Source organism: Balaenoptera musculus, chromosome 1, assembly GCF_009873245.2.
Source record: "Balaenoptera musculus isolate JJ_BM4_2016_0621 chromosome 1, mBalMus1.pri.v3, whole genome shotgun sequence".
In the NCBI taxonomy this organism is placed as follows: Eukaryota; Metazoa; Chordata; class Mammalia; order Artiodactyla; family Balaenopteridae; genus Balaenoptera; species Balaenoptera musculus.
The window spans coordinates 52700165-52717636 of record NC_045785.1 but is presented as its reverse complement, the minus strand read 5'-3'; the positions used below and the strand labels follow the sequence as shown (position 1 = coordinate 52717636).

At 37.1% G+C, this 17472-nt stretch overlaps 1 protein-coding gene across 3 annotated transcripts in view; it reads left to right on the top strand.

The window, feature by feature from the left end:
- The window catches only part of TM2D1 (TM2 domain containing 1), a 59148-nt gene that overhangs the window by 22595 nt on the left and 19081 nt on the right, over positions 1 to 17472 (top strand). For 2 of the 3 annotated variants that reach the window (XM_036858363.1, XM_036858355.1), the window contains exons 4-5: positions 1245 to 1336; positions 16694 to 16767. In XM_036858363.1, coding sequence (XP_036714258.1) covers positions 1245 to 1336; positions 16694 to 16767 — 166 coding nt within the window. Of the gene's footprint in view, positions 1 to 1244; positions 1337 to 16693; positions 16768 to 17128; positions 17226 to 17472 lie in introns of all 3 variants that reach the window. The other variant, XR_005020650.1, reaches the window with a different exon arrangement.

Sequence of the window (17472 nt, the reverse complement as noted above, 5' to 3'; positions counted from 1 at the left end):
TACCTTTCTTATTTAGGTAAACCTTTATTTACTTTGATTCTAACAGTTCAACAGGTTGGTAATTAGAGTCCTTTCTTTTGTTTTTCAGTAGGTGGCGCTATAGCATAAGTTATAGCTTAGTTTATCTTACCTGAGTGCTTCTGGCTATATTTGAGAATTGGCACTTTCCACCCTCCATCACCTTTGCCAGAGATGTCGTCAGTGCCCTCATCATCGCTGCTTGTTCCTCTGGGGTTACTGGTGCCTTGAGATGGCGGGTCCCTCTGCCATATGTGGGGTTGCCTGGGTTGTGGGTACTGCTGTAGCGGTGAGGGCAGGGGGAGGAATGGGGGGAAGGAGCCAGGTTTGGGTGTGCTGTGGGGGAGAGCAGAGTCACAGGTACCACTATGGCCCTTCCAGTCTTTCTTAAGCCTGTTCTGTTCTGTCTTTTGCCCTCATCGTTATCAGAATTGCTCTTGCTGAGGTCACTAAAGATCTCCTCTTGGTTAAATTTAGTAGTAAATTCTCAGGCATTCTTATGTCATTCATCAGTCACATTTGGCACAGTTGATCACTCTGTTCTTAATACACTGTCTTCACTTGACTTTCCAAGATACCACACTCTTTTGCTTTTACTTCTTCCTCACTGTTAGCTCCTTCATAGTTTCTTCTCTGCTTGATCTGGAAAGGTTTATTGTACATTATTGTGACAGTAGCTCACAAAAGCTCCCCTACAGTCTATCTTCAGCACAGCAGCTAGAGTGATTATTTTAAAATCTAAATCAGATCACACTCCACACCTCTACTTACCTCTGCAGTAGTTTCACATATCTCTCAGAGTAAAAGACAGAGTTTTTACTTAACGATGATATTCAAGGCCTTGCGTGATTTGCCTTCTTTGCCCCCTGTTATCTCTCTGACCTCGTCTCCTACTATTCTTCCCCTCTCTTACTCCACTCCTGCTGCACTGTCAGGTATGCTGCCTTTGCAACAGCAATTTTTTTGGCTGGGACACTCTTCCCTCAGAGGTATGGCATACTCTAGATTATAAGCTCTTTAGGGGTCAGGGATCTTTGTCTCTTGTGTTCATTAATATGTTCCAATAGCCTAAGATAGTGCCTGGCACTCAGTAGCCACCCAAAAAGCATTAATTGAGTGGATGAATGAACCAGTTAACAAATAATAATAATTAACAGTTTTATTTTCTAAAATGTTTACATGTTGGAAATATATGAATGTGACATTCATGTTCCAATTCTGTGCAGAAATGGCTATTCATACAAGGTGGCGGTTGCACTGTCTCTTTTTCTTGGATGGTTGGGAGCAGATCGATTTTACCTTGGATACCCTGCCTTGGGTGAGTATGTTTCATTTAAAAATTCTTGTGAAACTTGTAGGTTAATGTACCTACTCTTATAGATTAAATCTCTGCATACTATTAATAGTTACAAGTTCCATGTAGCTGGAGTTGAATAGTCAATGTTCTTCTGTGAGTATAGAGCTAGCAATTAGCTCTGTAGTTAACTTGGATAAGAAATTGACTTTTCTTGTGTTTTCATCTTTATGAAAACACACACTCAAGATAGTGTAGTCACTACTTAGGACAGTAGACTTGAGCTGTCATTACTAGTGCTGGGCACACAGTGGATGTTCAATAAATGTTTTATGAATAAATGCATATCTTTTCCTATCCCTCCAAAAAATGTTTGCCTTCTACCTGAACCTCTATAAGTGTTGATTTTGGAATAGGAACTACTTCTTTCAGGAGAAGGTGGTGTTGGAACCACAGCCGCCAGCATGAGCTGGTGCGGAGCCTGATTATTACCCTTAGCACCCCTCCCCATACCTTCCTCCTAGCTGTAATCTTTCCATTTACCATAGTTGCTAATGCTTATGAAAACTATTTACATTTGATGATAGCTTTTGTTTAAATAATACTTTCACATGCCTGCCCTTATTTAAGCCTTAAAACTCTCTGAGTTTATCATCCAGTTTAAATCTTCTTTAACAGGTAGGGAAATTGTCACCAGAGAGGTTAAGGGATCTACTGACTCTGGAGGCCTTGCTTTATACTGTAACATATTTGTTGTTATCATCATTGTTTTATGGATAGGGAAATTGTCACGAGATTAAGACATTTACCCAAGGACACTCAGCTAGTGACCTGACTTTGAACCCAAATATTCTGGCTCAAGAGATCATGCTTTATTTACTGTAGTACTTTGCTTCTGTATTAGCCCTTCACTGAGTAAATTTAAAGTTTCTGAAAGCTCTGCTTTCTAGCTAGCAAAGCTAATCTTATTCTTTCCATGTTGCTACCCACCAGAGATCAAAGAGGAATTTTCACTGTGGGGTTGGTGGGAATTATGTTTCTGTTAACCTTAACTGGAACTCAGTGTTATAAGGTCATAAATAGAAGTAACAGTTTAAAATACTATATACATGAAATTTTTGCAGTTAACAAACATTTATTCAAAATTTACTTGCTGTTAAGTAAGTAATGAAGTTCTCTGGAAATAATCATGGAGATCACAGTTCATGTTGGTTAGAAGAAAATAAGTAATAAATAGTAGGCCAATCTGTGCTACAGCACTGTTACAGAACTGTAGTAAAGTGCTATGAGAGCAGAGAAAAGGGACTGATTTAGTCAGCCTTTGGATGTGAGGGAAAACTTGTTGGATGAGGGGACGTTTGCACTAGGTTTTTAAGCATGAACAGATTAGAGATTTAGGGTATTACAGGGAACAGCATGTGCAAAAGCATAGGATGTGAAAGAGCATATGTGGAGTGTTGAGAAAATGGTGGATAATTTAGCCTATGGTGTAGGAAGAAAGGTGGCAGAACATGAAAAGTGATTGCAGAGATAGGCTGTGGTCAGATTATAAAAGGCTTTGAGAAAGAATTCCCTGGCAGTCTAGTGGTTAGGACTCGGCGATTTCAATGTTGTGGGGCCTGGGTTCGATCCCTGGTTGGGGAACTAAGATCCCACAAGCCGTGCAGTGTGGCCAAAAAAAAAAGGCTTTGAGTGTCTTGTTCTGGAGTTTGGACTTTACCCTTTAAACATCAGAAGCCATGAAAGTTTTTTTTTTTCTTTTTATTTATTTATTTATTTATTTATTTATGGCTGTGTTGGGTCTTCGTTTCTGTGCGAGGGCTTTCTCTAGTTGCGGCGAGCGGGGGCCACTCTTCATCGCGGTGCGCGGGCCTCTCACTATCGCGGCCTCTCTTGTTGCGGAGCACAGGCTCCAGACGCGCAGGCTCAGTAGTTGTGGCTCACGGGCCTAGTTGCTCTGCGGCATGTGGGATCTTCCCAGACCAGGGCTCGAACCCGTATCCCCTGCATTGGCAGGCAGACTCTCAACCACTGCGCCACCAGGGAAGCCCGCCATGAAAGTTTTTAATCAGAGGAGTGTCATGGTCAGGTTTATATTTCAGGAAGATGATACTGGAGAAATTGTGGGAAATGGCTTAGAATGGAGAAAGACTGGTGGCAGAGGAAGCTATAAAGAGATGGATGCAGTCGTCCTGGCCTGAGGGAAGGAGAAATACTATTTCTTTGAACAGTTTATTCTATGATGATTTTGAATAGTAAATATATTTTAAATATTTGGCTTAATGAGTGACTTTTTAGCTTCCTGTGTGTCAGGTGAGCTGTCATGTCATATGGTCTAAGTTAATTTTTTTGACTTATTGCAGCACATAGTAACATGTTGGTTTGTATATTATGATTTTTTTTTCCTACAAAATAAAGCTCTAGGTTATAAAGCTCCATATAAAGCTCTGTATAGTGAGTGACTCTGGTTAGTGAATGTTAGTTCCCTGCCAGGAGCTCCCTTTCTCCAACCACTGCTACTCCAATCTATTAATTAATTTCAGTCAAAGAGAACCTTTCAGTTTGAGGCTGAGATTCTATAAATTTGCAAATGTAATTTTTACATTTGACTTTACTTCCTAGTGTAAAAATCTTTAAGTAACTTTATTATTACAACCTTTGGATGTTCATTAATTCAACAAGTTTTTTGACTGTTGGCTTAAGATACAACTTTCTCAAGATTGTTAAGTCTGTCACTTCTCATTCATCTGCTTCTGAATTTTCTTCCATTCTCTTTATTCTGTTGGGTTTATGGCTTTAAAAATCCCTTTACTATCTTTTAATGGGATTTTGGAGTGAGAGGAGTTAAGGGGACATGTCAAATACATTATCTTTAACTGAAAGTTCTTATAGCTCTTCAAGCATTCAAATATTTTTATCCCTATCTTACTTGCATTTAAGCTATCTAAATGTGAAGGATTTTGATGTTTTATCAACTTAATCTAATCTAATATGTAAAATTACCGTGTTTGTGAACTTAAAACATTTAAATGTTTTTAATTAAGTTTTAATTTTTACTAAGAATCCAAGGTTAAGGAATTTTGGTATTCAATTAAAATGATTGCTGCCATTTAAAAAATTCTTAAATGGAGAATGCAGTGTTGACTGGTATGAAAATAGTTACAGGTAGAGCCTAAAACTATTTTTCTTATAATCTTATTTAATCATTCTTCATGGTCATGAAAAGCAGTGGTAGTATATTTATAGATAGCTTTTTTTTTTTTAACATCTTTATTGGAGTATAATTGCTTTACAATGGTGTGTTACTTTCTGCTGTATAGCAAAGTGAACCAGCTATGTGCATACGTATATCCCCACATCCCCTCCCTCTTGTGTCTCTCTTCCACCCTCCCTATCCCACCCCTCTAGGTGGTCACAAAGCACCAAGATGATCTCCCTGTGCTATGCGGTTGCTTCCCACTAGCTATCTATTTTACATTTGGTAGTGTATATATGTCAGTGCTACTCTCTCACTTTGTCCCAGCTTCCCCTTCCCCTTCCCTGAGTCCTCAAGTCCATTCTCTATGTCTGCATCTTTATTCCTGTCCTGACCCTAGGTTCTTCAGAACCATTTTTTTTTAGATTCCATATATATGTGTTAACATACAGTATTTGTTTTTCTCTTTCTGACTTAACTCACTCATATGACAGATTCTAGGTCCATCCACCTCACTACAAATAACTCAATTTCTTTTCTTTTTATGCTTGAGTAATTTTCCATTGTAGATATGTGCCACATCTTCTTTATCCATTCATCTGTCGATGGACACTTAGGTTGCTTCCATGTCCTGGCTATTGTAAATAGTGCTGCAATGAACACTGTGTTACATGACTCTTTTTTTTTTTTTTTTTTTTTAATAATTTCCTCCTCCTTTTAGCTACTTTTTTTATTTTTATTTATTTATTTATTTTTGGTTGTGCAGGGTCTTCGGTTCGTGCGAGGGCTTTCTCTAGTTGCGGCAAGCGGGGGCCACTCCTCATCATGGTGCGGGGACCGCTCTTCATCGCGGTGCGCGGGCCTTTCACTATCGCGGCCCCTCCCGTTGCGGGGCACAGGCTCCAGACGCGCAGGCTCAGCAGCTGTGGCTCACGGGCCCAGCCGCTCCGCGGCATGTGGGATCCTCCCAGACCAGGGCTCGAACCCGTGTCCCCTGCATTAGCAGGCAGACTCTCAACCACTGCGCCACCAGGGAAGCCCCACATGACTCTTTTTGAACTATGGTTTTCTCAGGGCATCTGCCCATTAGTGGGATTGCTGGGTCATATGGTAGTTCTAGTTTTAGTTTTTTAAGGAACCTCCATACTGTTCTTCATAGTGGCTGTATCAATTTACATTCCCACCAACAGCGCAAGAGGGTTCCTTTTTCTCCACACCCTTTCCAGCATTTATTGTTTGTAGATATTTTGGTGATGGCCATTCTGACCAGTGTGAGGTGATACCTCATTGTAGTTTTGATTTGCATTTCTCTAATGATTAGTGATGTCGAGCATCTTTTCATGTGTTTGTTGGCAATCTGTATATCTTCTTTGGAGAAATGTCTGTTTAGGTCTTCTGCCCATTTTTGGATTGGGTTGTTTGTTTTTTTCATATTGAGCTGCATGAGCTGCGTATATATTTTGGAGATTAATCCTTTGTCAGTTACATCGTTTGCAAATATTTTCTCCAATTCTGAGGGTTGCCATTTCGTCTTGTTTATGGCTTCCTTTGCTGTGCAAAAGCTTTTAAGTTTCATTAGTCCCATTTGTTTTTGTTTTTATTTCCATTTCTCTAGGAGGTGGGTCAAAAAAGATCTTGCTGTGATTTATGTCATAGAGTGTTCTTCCTATGTTTTCCCCTAAGAGTTTTATAGCGTCTGGCCTTACATTTAGGTCTTTAATCCATTTTGAGTTTATTTTTGTGTATGGTGTAAGGAAGTGTTCTAGTTTCATTCTTTTACATGTAGCTTTCCAGTTTTCCCAGCACTACTTATTGAAGAGGCTGTCTTTTCTCCATTGTATATTCTTGCCTCCTTTATCAAAGATAAGGTGACCATATGTGCGTGGGTTTATCTCTGGGCTTTCTATCCTGTTCCATTGATTTATATTTCTGTTTTTGTGCCAGTACAATGCTGTCTTGATTACTGTAGCTTTGTAGTATAGTCTGAAGTCAGGAAGCCTGATTCCTCCAGCTCCGTTTTTCTTTCTCAAGATTGCTTTGGCTATTCAGGGTCTTTTGTGTTTCCATACAAATTGTGCAATTTTTTGTTCTAGTTCTGTGAAAAATGCCATTGGTAGTATGATGGGGATTGCATTGAATATGTAGATTGCTTTGGGAATTATAGTCATTTTCACAATGTTGATTCTTCCAGTCCACGAACGTGGTATATCTCGCCATCTGTTTGTATCATCTTTAATTTTTTTCATCAGTGTCTTATAGTTTTCTGCATACAGGTCTTTGGTCTCCTTAGATAGGTTTATTCCTAGGTATTTTATTCTTTTTGTTGCAATGGTAAATGGGAGTGTTTCCTTAATTTCTCTTTCAGATTTTTCATCATTAGTGTATAGGAATGCAAGAGATTTCTGTGCATTAATTTTGTATCCTGCTACTTTACCAAATTCATTGATTAGCTCTAGTAGTTTTCTGGTAGCATCTTTAGGATTCTGTATGTATAGTGTCATGTCATCTGCAAAGTGACAGTTTTACTTCTTCTTTTCCGAGTTGGAGTCCTTTTATTTTTTTTTCTTCTCTGATTGCTGTGGCTAAAACTTCCAAAACTGTGTTGAATAATAGCGGTGAGAGTGGACAACCTTGTCTTGTTTCTGATCTTAGAGTAAATGGTTTCAGTTTTTCACCATTGAGAATGATGTTGGCTGTGGGTTTGTCATATATGGCCCATATTAATGTTGAGGTAGGTTCCCTCTATGCCTACTTTCTGGACAGTTTTTATCATACATGGGCATTGAATTTTGTCAAAAGCTTTTTCTACATCTATTGAGATTATCATATGGTTTTTATCCTCAAATTTGTTAATATGGTGTATCACATTGATTGACTTGCGTATATTGAAGAATCCTTGCATTCCTGGGATAAACCCCACTTGATCGTGGTATAGGATCCTTTTAATGTGCTGTTGGATCCTGTTTGCTAGTATTTTGTTGAGGATTTTTGCATCTATGTTCATCAGAGATAGTAGCCTGTAGTTTTCTTTTTTTGTGACATCATTGTCTGGTTTTGGTATCAGGGTAATGGTGGCCTTGTAGAATGTGTTTCGGAGTGTTCCTCCCTCTGCTATATTTTGGAAGAGGTTGAGAAGGATAGGTGTTAGCTCTTCTCTAAATGTTTGATAGAATTCACCTGTGAAGCCATCTGGTCCTGGGCGTTTCTTTGTTGGAAGCTTTTTAATCACAGTTTCAATTTCCATGCTTGTGACTGGTCTGTTTATATTTTCTATTTCTTGCTTGTGACTGGTCTGTTTATATTTTCTATTTCTTCCTGGTTCAGTCTCGGAAGGTTGTGCTTTTCTAAGAATTTGTCGATTTCTTCCAGGTTGTCCATTTTATTGGCATATAGTTGCTTGTAGTAATCTCTCATGGTCCTTTGTATTTCTGCAGTGTCAGTTGTTACTTCTCCTTTTTCATTTCTACTTCCGTTGATTTGTCTTCTCCCTTTTTTCTTTATGAGTGTGGCTAATGGTTTATTAATTTTATCTTCTCAAAGAACCAGCCTTTAGTTTTATTGATCTTTGCTATTTTTTCCTTCATTTCTTTTTCATTTATTTCTGATCTGATCTTTATGATTTCTTTCCTTCTGCTAACTTCGGGGTTTTTTTGTTCTTCTTTCTCTAATTGCTTTAGGTGTAAGGTTATGTTGTTTATTTGAGATGTTTCTTCTTTCTTGAGGTAGGATTGTATTGCTATAAACTTCCCTCTTAGAACTGCTTTTGCTGCATCCCATAGGTTTTGGGTCGTTGTGTTTTCATTGTCATTTGTTTCTAGGTATGTTTTTGATTTCCTCTTTGATTTCTTCAGTGATCTCTTGGTTATCTAGTAGCGTGTTGTTTAGCCTCCATTTGTTTGTATTTCTTATAGTTTTTTTCCTGTAATTGATATCTAGTCTCATAGCAGTGTGGTCGGAAAAGACACTTGTTATGATTTCAATTTTCTTAAATTTACCAAGGCTTGATTTGTAGCCCAAGATATGGTCTGTCCTAGAGAATGTTCCATGAGCACTTGAGAAGAAAGTGTATTCTGTTGTTTTTGGATGGAATGTCCTATAAATATCAATTAGGTCCATCTGTTTAATGTGTCATTTAAAGCTTGTGTTTCCTTATTTATTTTCATTTTGGATGATCTGTCCATTGGTGAAAATGGGGTGTTAAAGTCCCCTAATATGATTGTTAGTGTCGATTTCCCCTTTTATGGCTGGTAACATTTGCCTTATGTATGGAGGTGCTCCTATGTTGGGTGCATAAATATTTACAATTGTTATATCTTCTTCTTGGATTGATCCCTTGATCATTATGTAGTGTCCTTCTTTGTCTCTTGTAATAGTCTTTATTTTAAAGTCTATTTTGTCTGATATGAGACTTGATACTCCAGCTTTCTTTGATTTCCATTTGCATGGAATATCTTTTTCCATCCCCTCACTTTCAGTTTGTATGTGTCCCTAGGTCTGAAGTGGGTCTCTTGTAGACAGCATATATATGGGTCTTGTTTTTGTATCCATTCAGCCAGTCTGTGTCTTTTGGTTGGAGCATTTAATCCATTTACATTTAAGGCAGTTATCGATATGTATGTTCCTATTACCATTTTCTTAATTGTTTTGGGTTTGTTATTGTATGTCTTTTCCTTCTCTTGTGTTTCCTAGAGAAGTTCCTTTAACATTTGTTGTAAAGCTGGTTTGATGGTGCTGAATTCTCTTAACTTTTGCTTGTTTGTAAAGGTTTTCATTTCTCCGTCAAATCTGAATGAGATCCTTGCTGGGTAGAGTAATCTTGGTTGTCGGTTCTTCCCTTTCATCACTTTAAATATGTCCTGCCACTTCCTTCTGGCTTGCAGAGTTTCTGCTGAAAGATCAGCTGTTAACCTTATGGGGCTTCTGTTGTATGTTATTTGTTGCTTTCCTCTTGCTGCTTTTAATATTTTTTCTTTGTATTTAATTTTTGATAGTTTGATTAATATGTGTCTCGGTGTGTTTCTCTTTGGGTTTATCCTTTATGGTACTCTCTGTGCTTCCTGGACTTGATTGACTATTTCCTTCCCCATGTTAGGGAAGTTTTCAGCTATAATCTCTTCAAATATTTTCTCAGACCCTTTCTTTTTCTCTTCTTCTTCTGAGACCCCTATAAGTTGAATGTTGGTGCGTTTAATGTTGTCCCAGAGGTCTCTGAGACTGTCCTCAATTCTTTTCATTCTTTTTTCTTTATTCTGCCCCCTGGCAGTTATTTCCATTATTTTATCTCCCAGCTCAGTTATCCATTCTTCTGCCTCAGTTATTCTGTTATTGATTCCTTCTAGAGTATTTTTAATTTCAGTAATTATGTTGTTCATCATTGTTTGTTTGCTTTTTAGTTCTTCTAGATCTTTGTTAAATGTTTCTTTTATTTTCTCCATTCTGTTTCCGAGATTTTGGCCCATCTTTACTGTCATTACTCTGAATTCTTTTTCAGGTAGGTTGCCTATTTTGTCTTCATTTATTTGGTCTTGTAGGTTTTTGCCTTGCTCCTTCGTCTGTGACATATTTTTTGTCATTTCATTTTTTTTTTTGATGGGTGGTGCTGTATTCCTGTCTTACTGGTTGTGTGGCCTGAGATGTACAGCACTGGAGCTTGCAGGCAGTTGGATAGAGACAGGTCTTGTTGCTGAGATGAGGACCTCTGGTAGGCCTCACTCCAGTTGATACTCTCTGGGGTCTGAGATTCTCTGTTATTCCAGCAATTTGGACTCGGAGCTCCCACCCCAGGAGCTCAGGCCTGACCTCCAGCCTGGGAACCAAGATCCCGCAAGCTTCGTGGCATGGTTAAAAAAATAAATAAATGAAAAAGGAAGAAAAAAAGGAGCAGTATAATATCAAAAAATAAAAAACAAAATAAAAGTAGAAAGATAAAATATATATTAGTAAAAATAAAACTATAATTGAAATAACTGCAACAAAGTAAAATAAAAGCACAACAGAAAAAAGAAAGAAAAAAAAAGGGTGGGGTGGGGAAATAAGCCAAAAAGAGAGAACAATAACAAAGTATAAAGAATAAAATAAAATTAGAAAAATAAAAGATTTATTAGGAAAAATAAAAATATAAAAGAATCAACAACAGTGAATCAACAAGGTAAAACAGAACCCCAGTCTGGTCACTGGGGTTCCTCCAGTCCCCTTAGGTTTCCGTGGTCCCCCACCGGTGCCTGGTAGGTGCCCTAGTCATGAGGGGGCACGAATTCCACATCCTCCTAGTACGCCATCTTGACACCGCCCCTTTATAGATAGCTTTTTAAAATACTTTCTCGATACCATTTATGATCACTGGAATTTTATAAGAACCAAATAAATAATGCAGATATGATGAAGCTTGCTCTTAAGTAATTTCTTTTTTTTTCTTTTTTTTAACTGAAGTAAAGTTGATTTACAATGTTTTGGATGTACAGCAAAGTGATTCAGTCATATATATATGTGTGTGTATATATATATATATATATATATATATATATATATATATGTATTTTTTTCTTTTAAAGATTCTTTTCCATTATAGGTTATTACAAGATATTGAATATAGTTTCCTATGCTATGCAGTAGGTTTCTTTTTAAGTAATTTAGTGTTGAATGTGATACTTCATTATATAAATTTTACTTTAGGATTAAATAAGGGAATGTGTTGAGGGTGAGATTAAATTAAATTTGATAAGATCCAAACATTCCTTTAAGAAAAATTTTCTTTCTAGCTATTTCAAATTTCTTTTTATTCCAGAACTATTACTTTATGTATAGCTTTATTTCCTTTAATTGACTTATTCTCATTATACCAGTGCTGCTTTAGCTGGAAGCCTTTTTTCACCATGAAGCCTTATTTTTCTAATATTCCATCTTTGTGTGTTTTTTTTTTTTTTTAAAGAGCAGGTGATATACAAGCTAGCTTTTTATTTTTATTTTTTTATTTATTTAAACACTATTTTATTTATTTATGGCTGTGTTGGGTCTTTGTTTCTGTGCGAGGGCTTTCTCCAGTTGTGGCAAGTGGGGGCCACTCTTCATTGCGGTGCGCGGGGCCTCTCATTATCGCGGCCTCTCCAGACGCGCAGGCTCAGTAATTGTGGCTCACAGGCCTAGTTGCTCCGCGGCATGTGGGATCCTCCCAGACCAGGGCTCGAACCCGTGTCCCCTGCATTGGCAGGGAGATTCTCAGCCACTGCGCCACCAGGGAAGCCCCATCTTTGTGTTTTTAACCATGTTAACATCTGTGATTTTTTTAATATGCAATAACTGGTACATTTTGTTTTGCCCATTGTAGCATTAAAAGATTATGGATTCTCAAAGATAATAGCTCTTTTGGAGCAGTTAATGGGGGAGAGATACTCTTTTCATAGTGGTATTACTTTTAAGTGTAAATATTTTCTTATTACAAGAATAACAAAATGTTGTATGTTTTTAAGCCCAAAATTTAAAAATCTTTGGTTATATTATTCTTGTTTTCTTCTTGAGTTTGGAGTTACTAGTTTGCACTGGTATATCCACAGATTGTAGGAGAAATAAAGGTAAAGGGTTTTTTTTTTTTTTTTTTTTATGGCTGTGTTGGGTTGGGTCTTCATTTCTGTGTGAGGGCTTTCTCTAGTTGCGGCAAGTGGGGGCCGCTCTTCATCGCAGTGTACGGGCCTCTCATTATCACGGCCTCTCCTGTTGCAGAGCACAAGCTCCAGACGCGCAGGCTCAGTAATTGTGGCTCACGGGCCTCGTTGCTCCGCGGCATGTGGGATCTTCCCAGACCAGGGCTCGAACCTGTGTCCCCTGCATTGGCAGGCAGATTCTCAACCACTGCGCCACCAGGGAAGCCCAGGTAAAGGAATTTGTAGGTTAAACTCTTCTAAGATTTGAAAGCTCTCCTTTATAGGTATAGACACAAAAAGAATAGTGATAACTAATTACCAAATCGTTATAGAATGCTTGGGATTTGGCAAGCAGCAACTTCAGTATGAAATAATCTGCATTCTCTAAAATAGTTATGCAGAAACAAGTGTATTTGCAAGATTCAACCTGCAATAAAACAAAAAATACCAAAATTTTTTAAAATACCAAAAATGAGTCTCTGTTCTTTTTATTTTATACCCAAATAAATTCTTTTATTGAATTTGTGTACTTTTAAATGTAAAGTTTAAGTTACTGAAGTATAAATAAAGTACACTAAAAACATGAGCTTTATTAATGTCATCTGGCAGCATAATCTTTTTGGAAGAATATATCTACAATAGTAATGGTTCAAGATAAAAATGGGTCCTTCTTGTTTGGAAACATTGTTTATTAGAATTTCAAAACAATCTCTAAAATCTAAATATAATATTTCTTTGCACAATAAGATAAGTAAATAGGGTCTGTACAAAGAGACCTAACAAATTTTTACTTGGACAAAAAAGTCAGTCTACTTTTGGTAGTTCACTAATACTTCCCCATCTTTTAGAAGCTGGTATTGGTGCTCAAAATAATGAAATCGTAAGAGTAACGGTTTGCATTGGTTTTTGCCGAATGCTTGGCCTCTGTGCACTGGTGCCGAATTGAATCTCGGAGACAGAGTTTTGGGTGAAGTAGAAAAGGATAGCTTTATTGCTTTGCCAGCCAAAGGGGGACACAGCGGGCTCCTGCCCTCGAAAACTGTGTGTCCCACCCAGGAGGATGTGATGAGGTGTTTTATAGCGATAGTTCAAGGGTGGGGTTGCTGACAAGACTAGGGTGTGTGCAGGGCCTGCACTTCTCTAATCTGGTCTCAGGGAATCTTGATGCGCTTCTCTGGTTCCTGGCCTCAGGTAGTTTCTTGGCTGCTCCTCCCTTGATTAGCAACTGTTTGAGTCTGCCCTGTGGAACTCAGAGAAGGTCATGGAGGCTGGATCCTCTTCCCTACAAACAAGAAAATGGGGGACAGAAAGACTTCTGTGCCCAGGGGCCCCACAGGGTTCTGCTCGTTTTCAGTTTTAATAAATGCTGTTTAGAATGTATGCTACTTTGTGTTTTTCAAGTTGATCAGTGTTTGTTTATAAATAAGATAACTTAACTATTGATATATTTTATTCCTTCAGTAGCCATATTGACTAGGCACAGAAATGACACAGCCCTGACTTCAAGTTGCTTGTGGAAGGATAGGGGAAGTTAGACAAATAAATATATAATAAATCATACCATGGGATATGTGCTCTGCTGAAAGTTAAGGGCAGGGTGCTAGGGAGCATCTAGGGATGGCATTAAATTCATCCTGGAAGCATTAGAGAAAACTTTCCAGAAGTTTTAAAAAAGACTATTAAGAGTTAGCTAGATGATTGGGAATAGTGGGGGGCAGTGGAGGAGGCAAGGCAGAGGACAGCATAGCCCATATAAATGCAGATGTGAGAGCACAGCACATTGGAAGAGAACTTCGGGTAGTTTGACTGTAACGCAGACAGAAGGAATTTGCAAGAGGTGAGGCTAGGTTAGATGATGCTACTGTAAATGATGTGGATTTATGCTGTCTAAATTTCTCAATTATAATAATAATTGTAATATAGTAGAAATAGTGGTAGCACAAGTAGCAGCTGGGCTAACGTTTATCATATGTTTGCCATGTACCATGTACTATTCTAAGTTTTTACTTTGACTCATTATCTCTTAAAGTGCACATATTTAAAATGTACAGTTTTATAAGTTAGACATGTATACCCCTGTGAAACAACCACCATGATCAAGATAATGACCATATCTGTCACTCCCCAAAGTGTCCTCATGCCTATTTGTAATCCCTGCCTCTTGGCCCTCCTTGTCCTGCTTTTTCCCAAGCAAGCACTCACCTGCTTTCCGTCATTGATTAGTTTGCAGATTCCTTAAATGCTTAAATATCATCTTGGATCTGTTCTATAGTTTCTTAAATGTGTTACTCCAGGAGTAGGTAAAATTTACCAAAGTTCCAAATACATGTATCTAACATTTTATCTAATATTTATCTAATTTATCTAATATTTTATCGGAACAGGAACCTGTCGTGTTCAATCTTCTGAAACATCCTTACAGAAGGGGTTCAGCAACAGAATATCTAGACTTTAATTGACTCACTATCTTTCTCTGTTTTGCGTGTTATCACATTACTTTGCCAATAAATATACTTCTATATCATTGTTTTAAAATGACTGCATAGTATTTTCTCCTATTGTTAGGTGTATCTTAACTTCTTGAGACAATTTCTCCCTGTTAGATACTTAGATTGTTTCTAATTTTCTGATAGTCATACAGCAGATATTTATTAAACTCTTAGTTTCTGTCACATACTGTTCCAGGAATTGACTTGAATAAGACAGATAAGAACCCTGCCTTTAGGAGTTTACATGGCATAGGAAGAAAGAGAATGAATGAACAAACCAATGAGTGATTTCTGATCAGCACCATGACGGAAATAAATAGGGGAGATGTGATACAGTGCTGGGGCTGCTGCGGGGAGCAGCATGCTGGGTTACAAAGACTTCTCTGAAGAAGTAGCCTGAGATGAGAAGAGCTACAGGAAGAACATCATTGGAAGACGGGATGACAAGGGCAAAGGCTCTGACATGGTTACATTTTTTTCATACAGTAGCAGTTCATTAAAGACAAACTTTTTTTGACCATTCTTAATATTCTTTTTGTAAACAAGTTGAAGGAAGGGAAACTCTGTGGTATTTCCAATGCTCTGTGAAGAGGGATACATTTCAGAAATAAAATAAGTGAGTGAATGGATGTAATACATATACTGAGTGAGTGGATAAAGTTCCTTGGGCAACTATAGTAAAATGCAATGAATGAAAAAAATAATTAAAGGAGTTGTTATGTAAGATAGTGGATAAAAAGTTAGGGGTCTTTAGGAGACAGAAAAGCTGAGAAAATTTATCTATTCATTCAACAAATATTGAACATCTACCATGTGCCAGGCAATGTTGTAGGTAATAAGGACACAGAATTAAACAAGACATATAAAAGACCCTCCCCTAACAGGGCTTCCATGAGACAGATAGTAAACAATATAAAATATTAGGTAGGTAGTAAGTATTTTGAAGAAAACTAAGTGCATAATTTTATATAGTATCTATATTTTAAGTTTTAAAATCATTTCCAATATGTTTTATCCCAGTACTTACAACATTGTTCTACTGTATATCTAATACTAATAATGAGGGGGTGGGGTGGGTGGAAATAATCTAATTTACCTACATATTTCAGTCTTTTTAATGTATTTCCAAATGTGTGCAAGAGGTGATCTCATCCAATTTTACAATTTTAGCTGGCATATATTTGTAGTTGATGCTTAGAACTACCCTTTCACGAAGAGTCTTGCTTCATACCATTTTTATATCTCAAATGGGATATCTGGAAAGCAACTCAAGTTTAAATATAGAAGAGAGATTACTCATCCCACCCCCACCCCCAATCTGCCTCTTCTAATTTCATCATTATATTTTTGTGTTATATCATTGTATATGTCCTAGATTCTATGCTCTATTATCATCTATTTTAGTACCTTAGCTTTAAGGTTGGAACCAAGGACAGAGGTGTATATAGTTGACAGAAATGTTGATTTTGACTATTAAAAATAAAAAACATAAGATGCTTAGGAAAAAAGTACAGTATAGGATAACTTCAAGATAATTGGGTTACTAATAGAATTTTGCTATTTAACTACAAGATCAATGTTTTTTTCTGATTATTTTTTCTGTGCCTTGACAGTCTATTTATTTGAACTTTCTACTGTAAATGCATATTAAAATTTGGATCCATAATGTATTAAGTCTAAATAAGTAAATAAGGATTTTAAGACTAAAAGATGTTCTGTAACTCTGGTATAATGAGATTTAAAGATTTATTTTCTTAGAAGAAGTTTTGTAAGATTACAAAACTTTTCTCTTAAGAAGTTTTGTAAGATTACATTGAGTTTTTATTTCAGTTCTTATTATTTATTTAAGTGAATTAATTTTGTTTTGGCTTTTCTAAGTAGAGGGCCCTTTAAACTTTTCTCATATTTTTAGGTGAAGATTTGATTTTTTTAAAGTGTTAATTTTATATTGTCGATATAAAGCATTTGTGGTATATATAATGGTTTATTGGGAAACGGAAAAGTTTATTAATATTTATAGGACTTTCCAGGTTGTAAATGACTTTACCTTCTTTTCTAGGTTTGTTAAAGTTTTGCACTGTAGGATTTTGTGGAATTGGGAGCCTAATTGATTTCATTCTTATTTCAATGCAGGTAAGTTAGTTTCAATCTAGAAGATGAACTACTTTTACATTCAAATTTGAGTTCTGTGATATATATGTTAGAAAGCAGTTAGGAATGCTTTTTCAATTTTTCTTCAGATGCTAGATCTAAAGGATCACGGCCATGTTTTCAAGTTGCATTTCCCAACCTGTGCCAATTAGCAGTTCTAAAAGACATAAGAACTTCATTAACAAGGATTCTGTGCTCTAATATGATTTGTAAATGTGAGTTCAGCTGAATTATAGAGATTTCTTTACTGGAGAACTTCTCAGAATCTTTATAGTTTGTATTATGAATCTCTAAGTGGGATTGAGGTTATATTTCAAGCTTATTGTTTCTTTTCCTGTTACAGCCACATTGTCAATTACTATAATAGGATACTGATGGGAATCTGATATTTACATATGAATATGTGGAGGCAGAAACAAGATTTTTTTTGCACTGGACAGGTACTCTATACTAGCGTTCTCTTGGTTGCAAATTGTAGAAACTGAAATGCAGCTAGCTTAAGCCAAAAAGAGAAAAGGAATGTCTGGGCGCTCTGTGGAAAATCTAGGAGAGGGGCTGGTCTCAGGCAAGACCCAATTCATATAATCAAATGATGTGTTCAGGACTCTCCTGCTCTTCCTCTCTGCTTCTCTGTGTTTAGCCTCGTTTTCTCCTGCTGCAGTGGTTTGTGAAATGCTCTTACGCGTT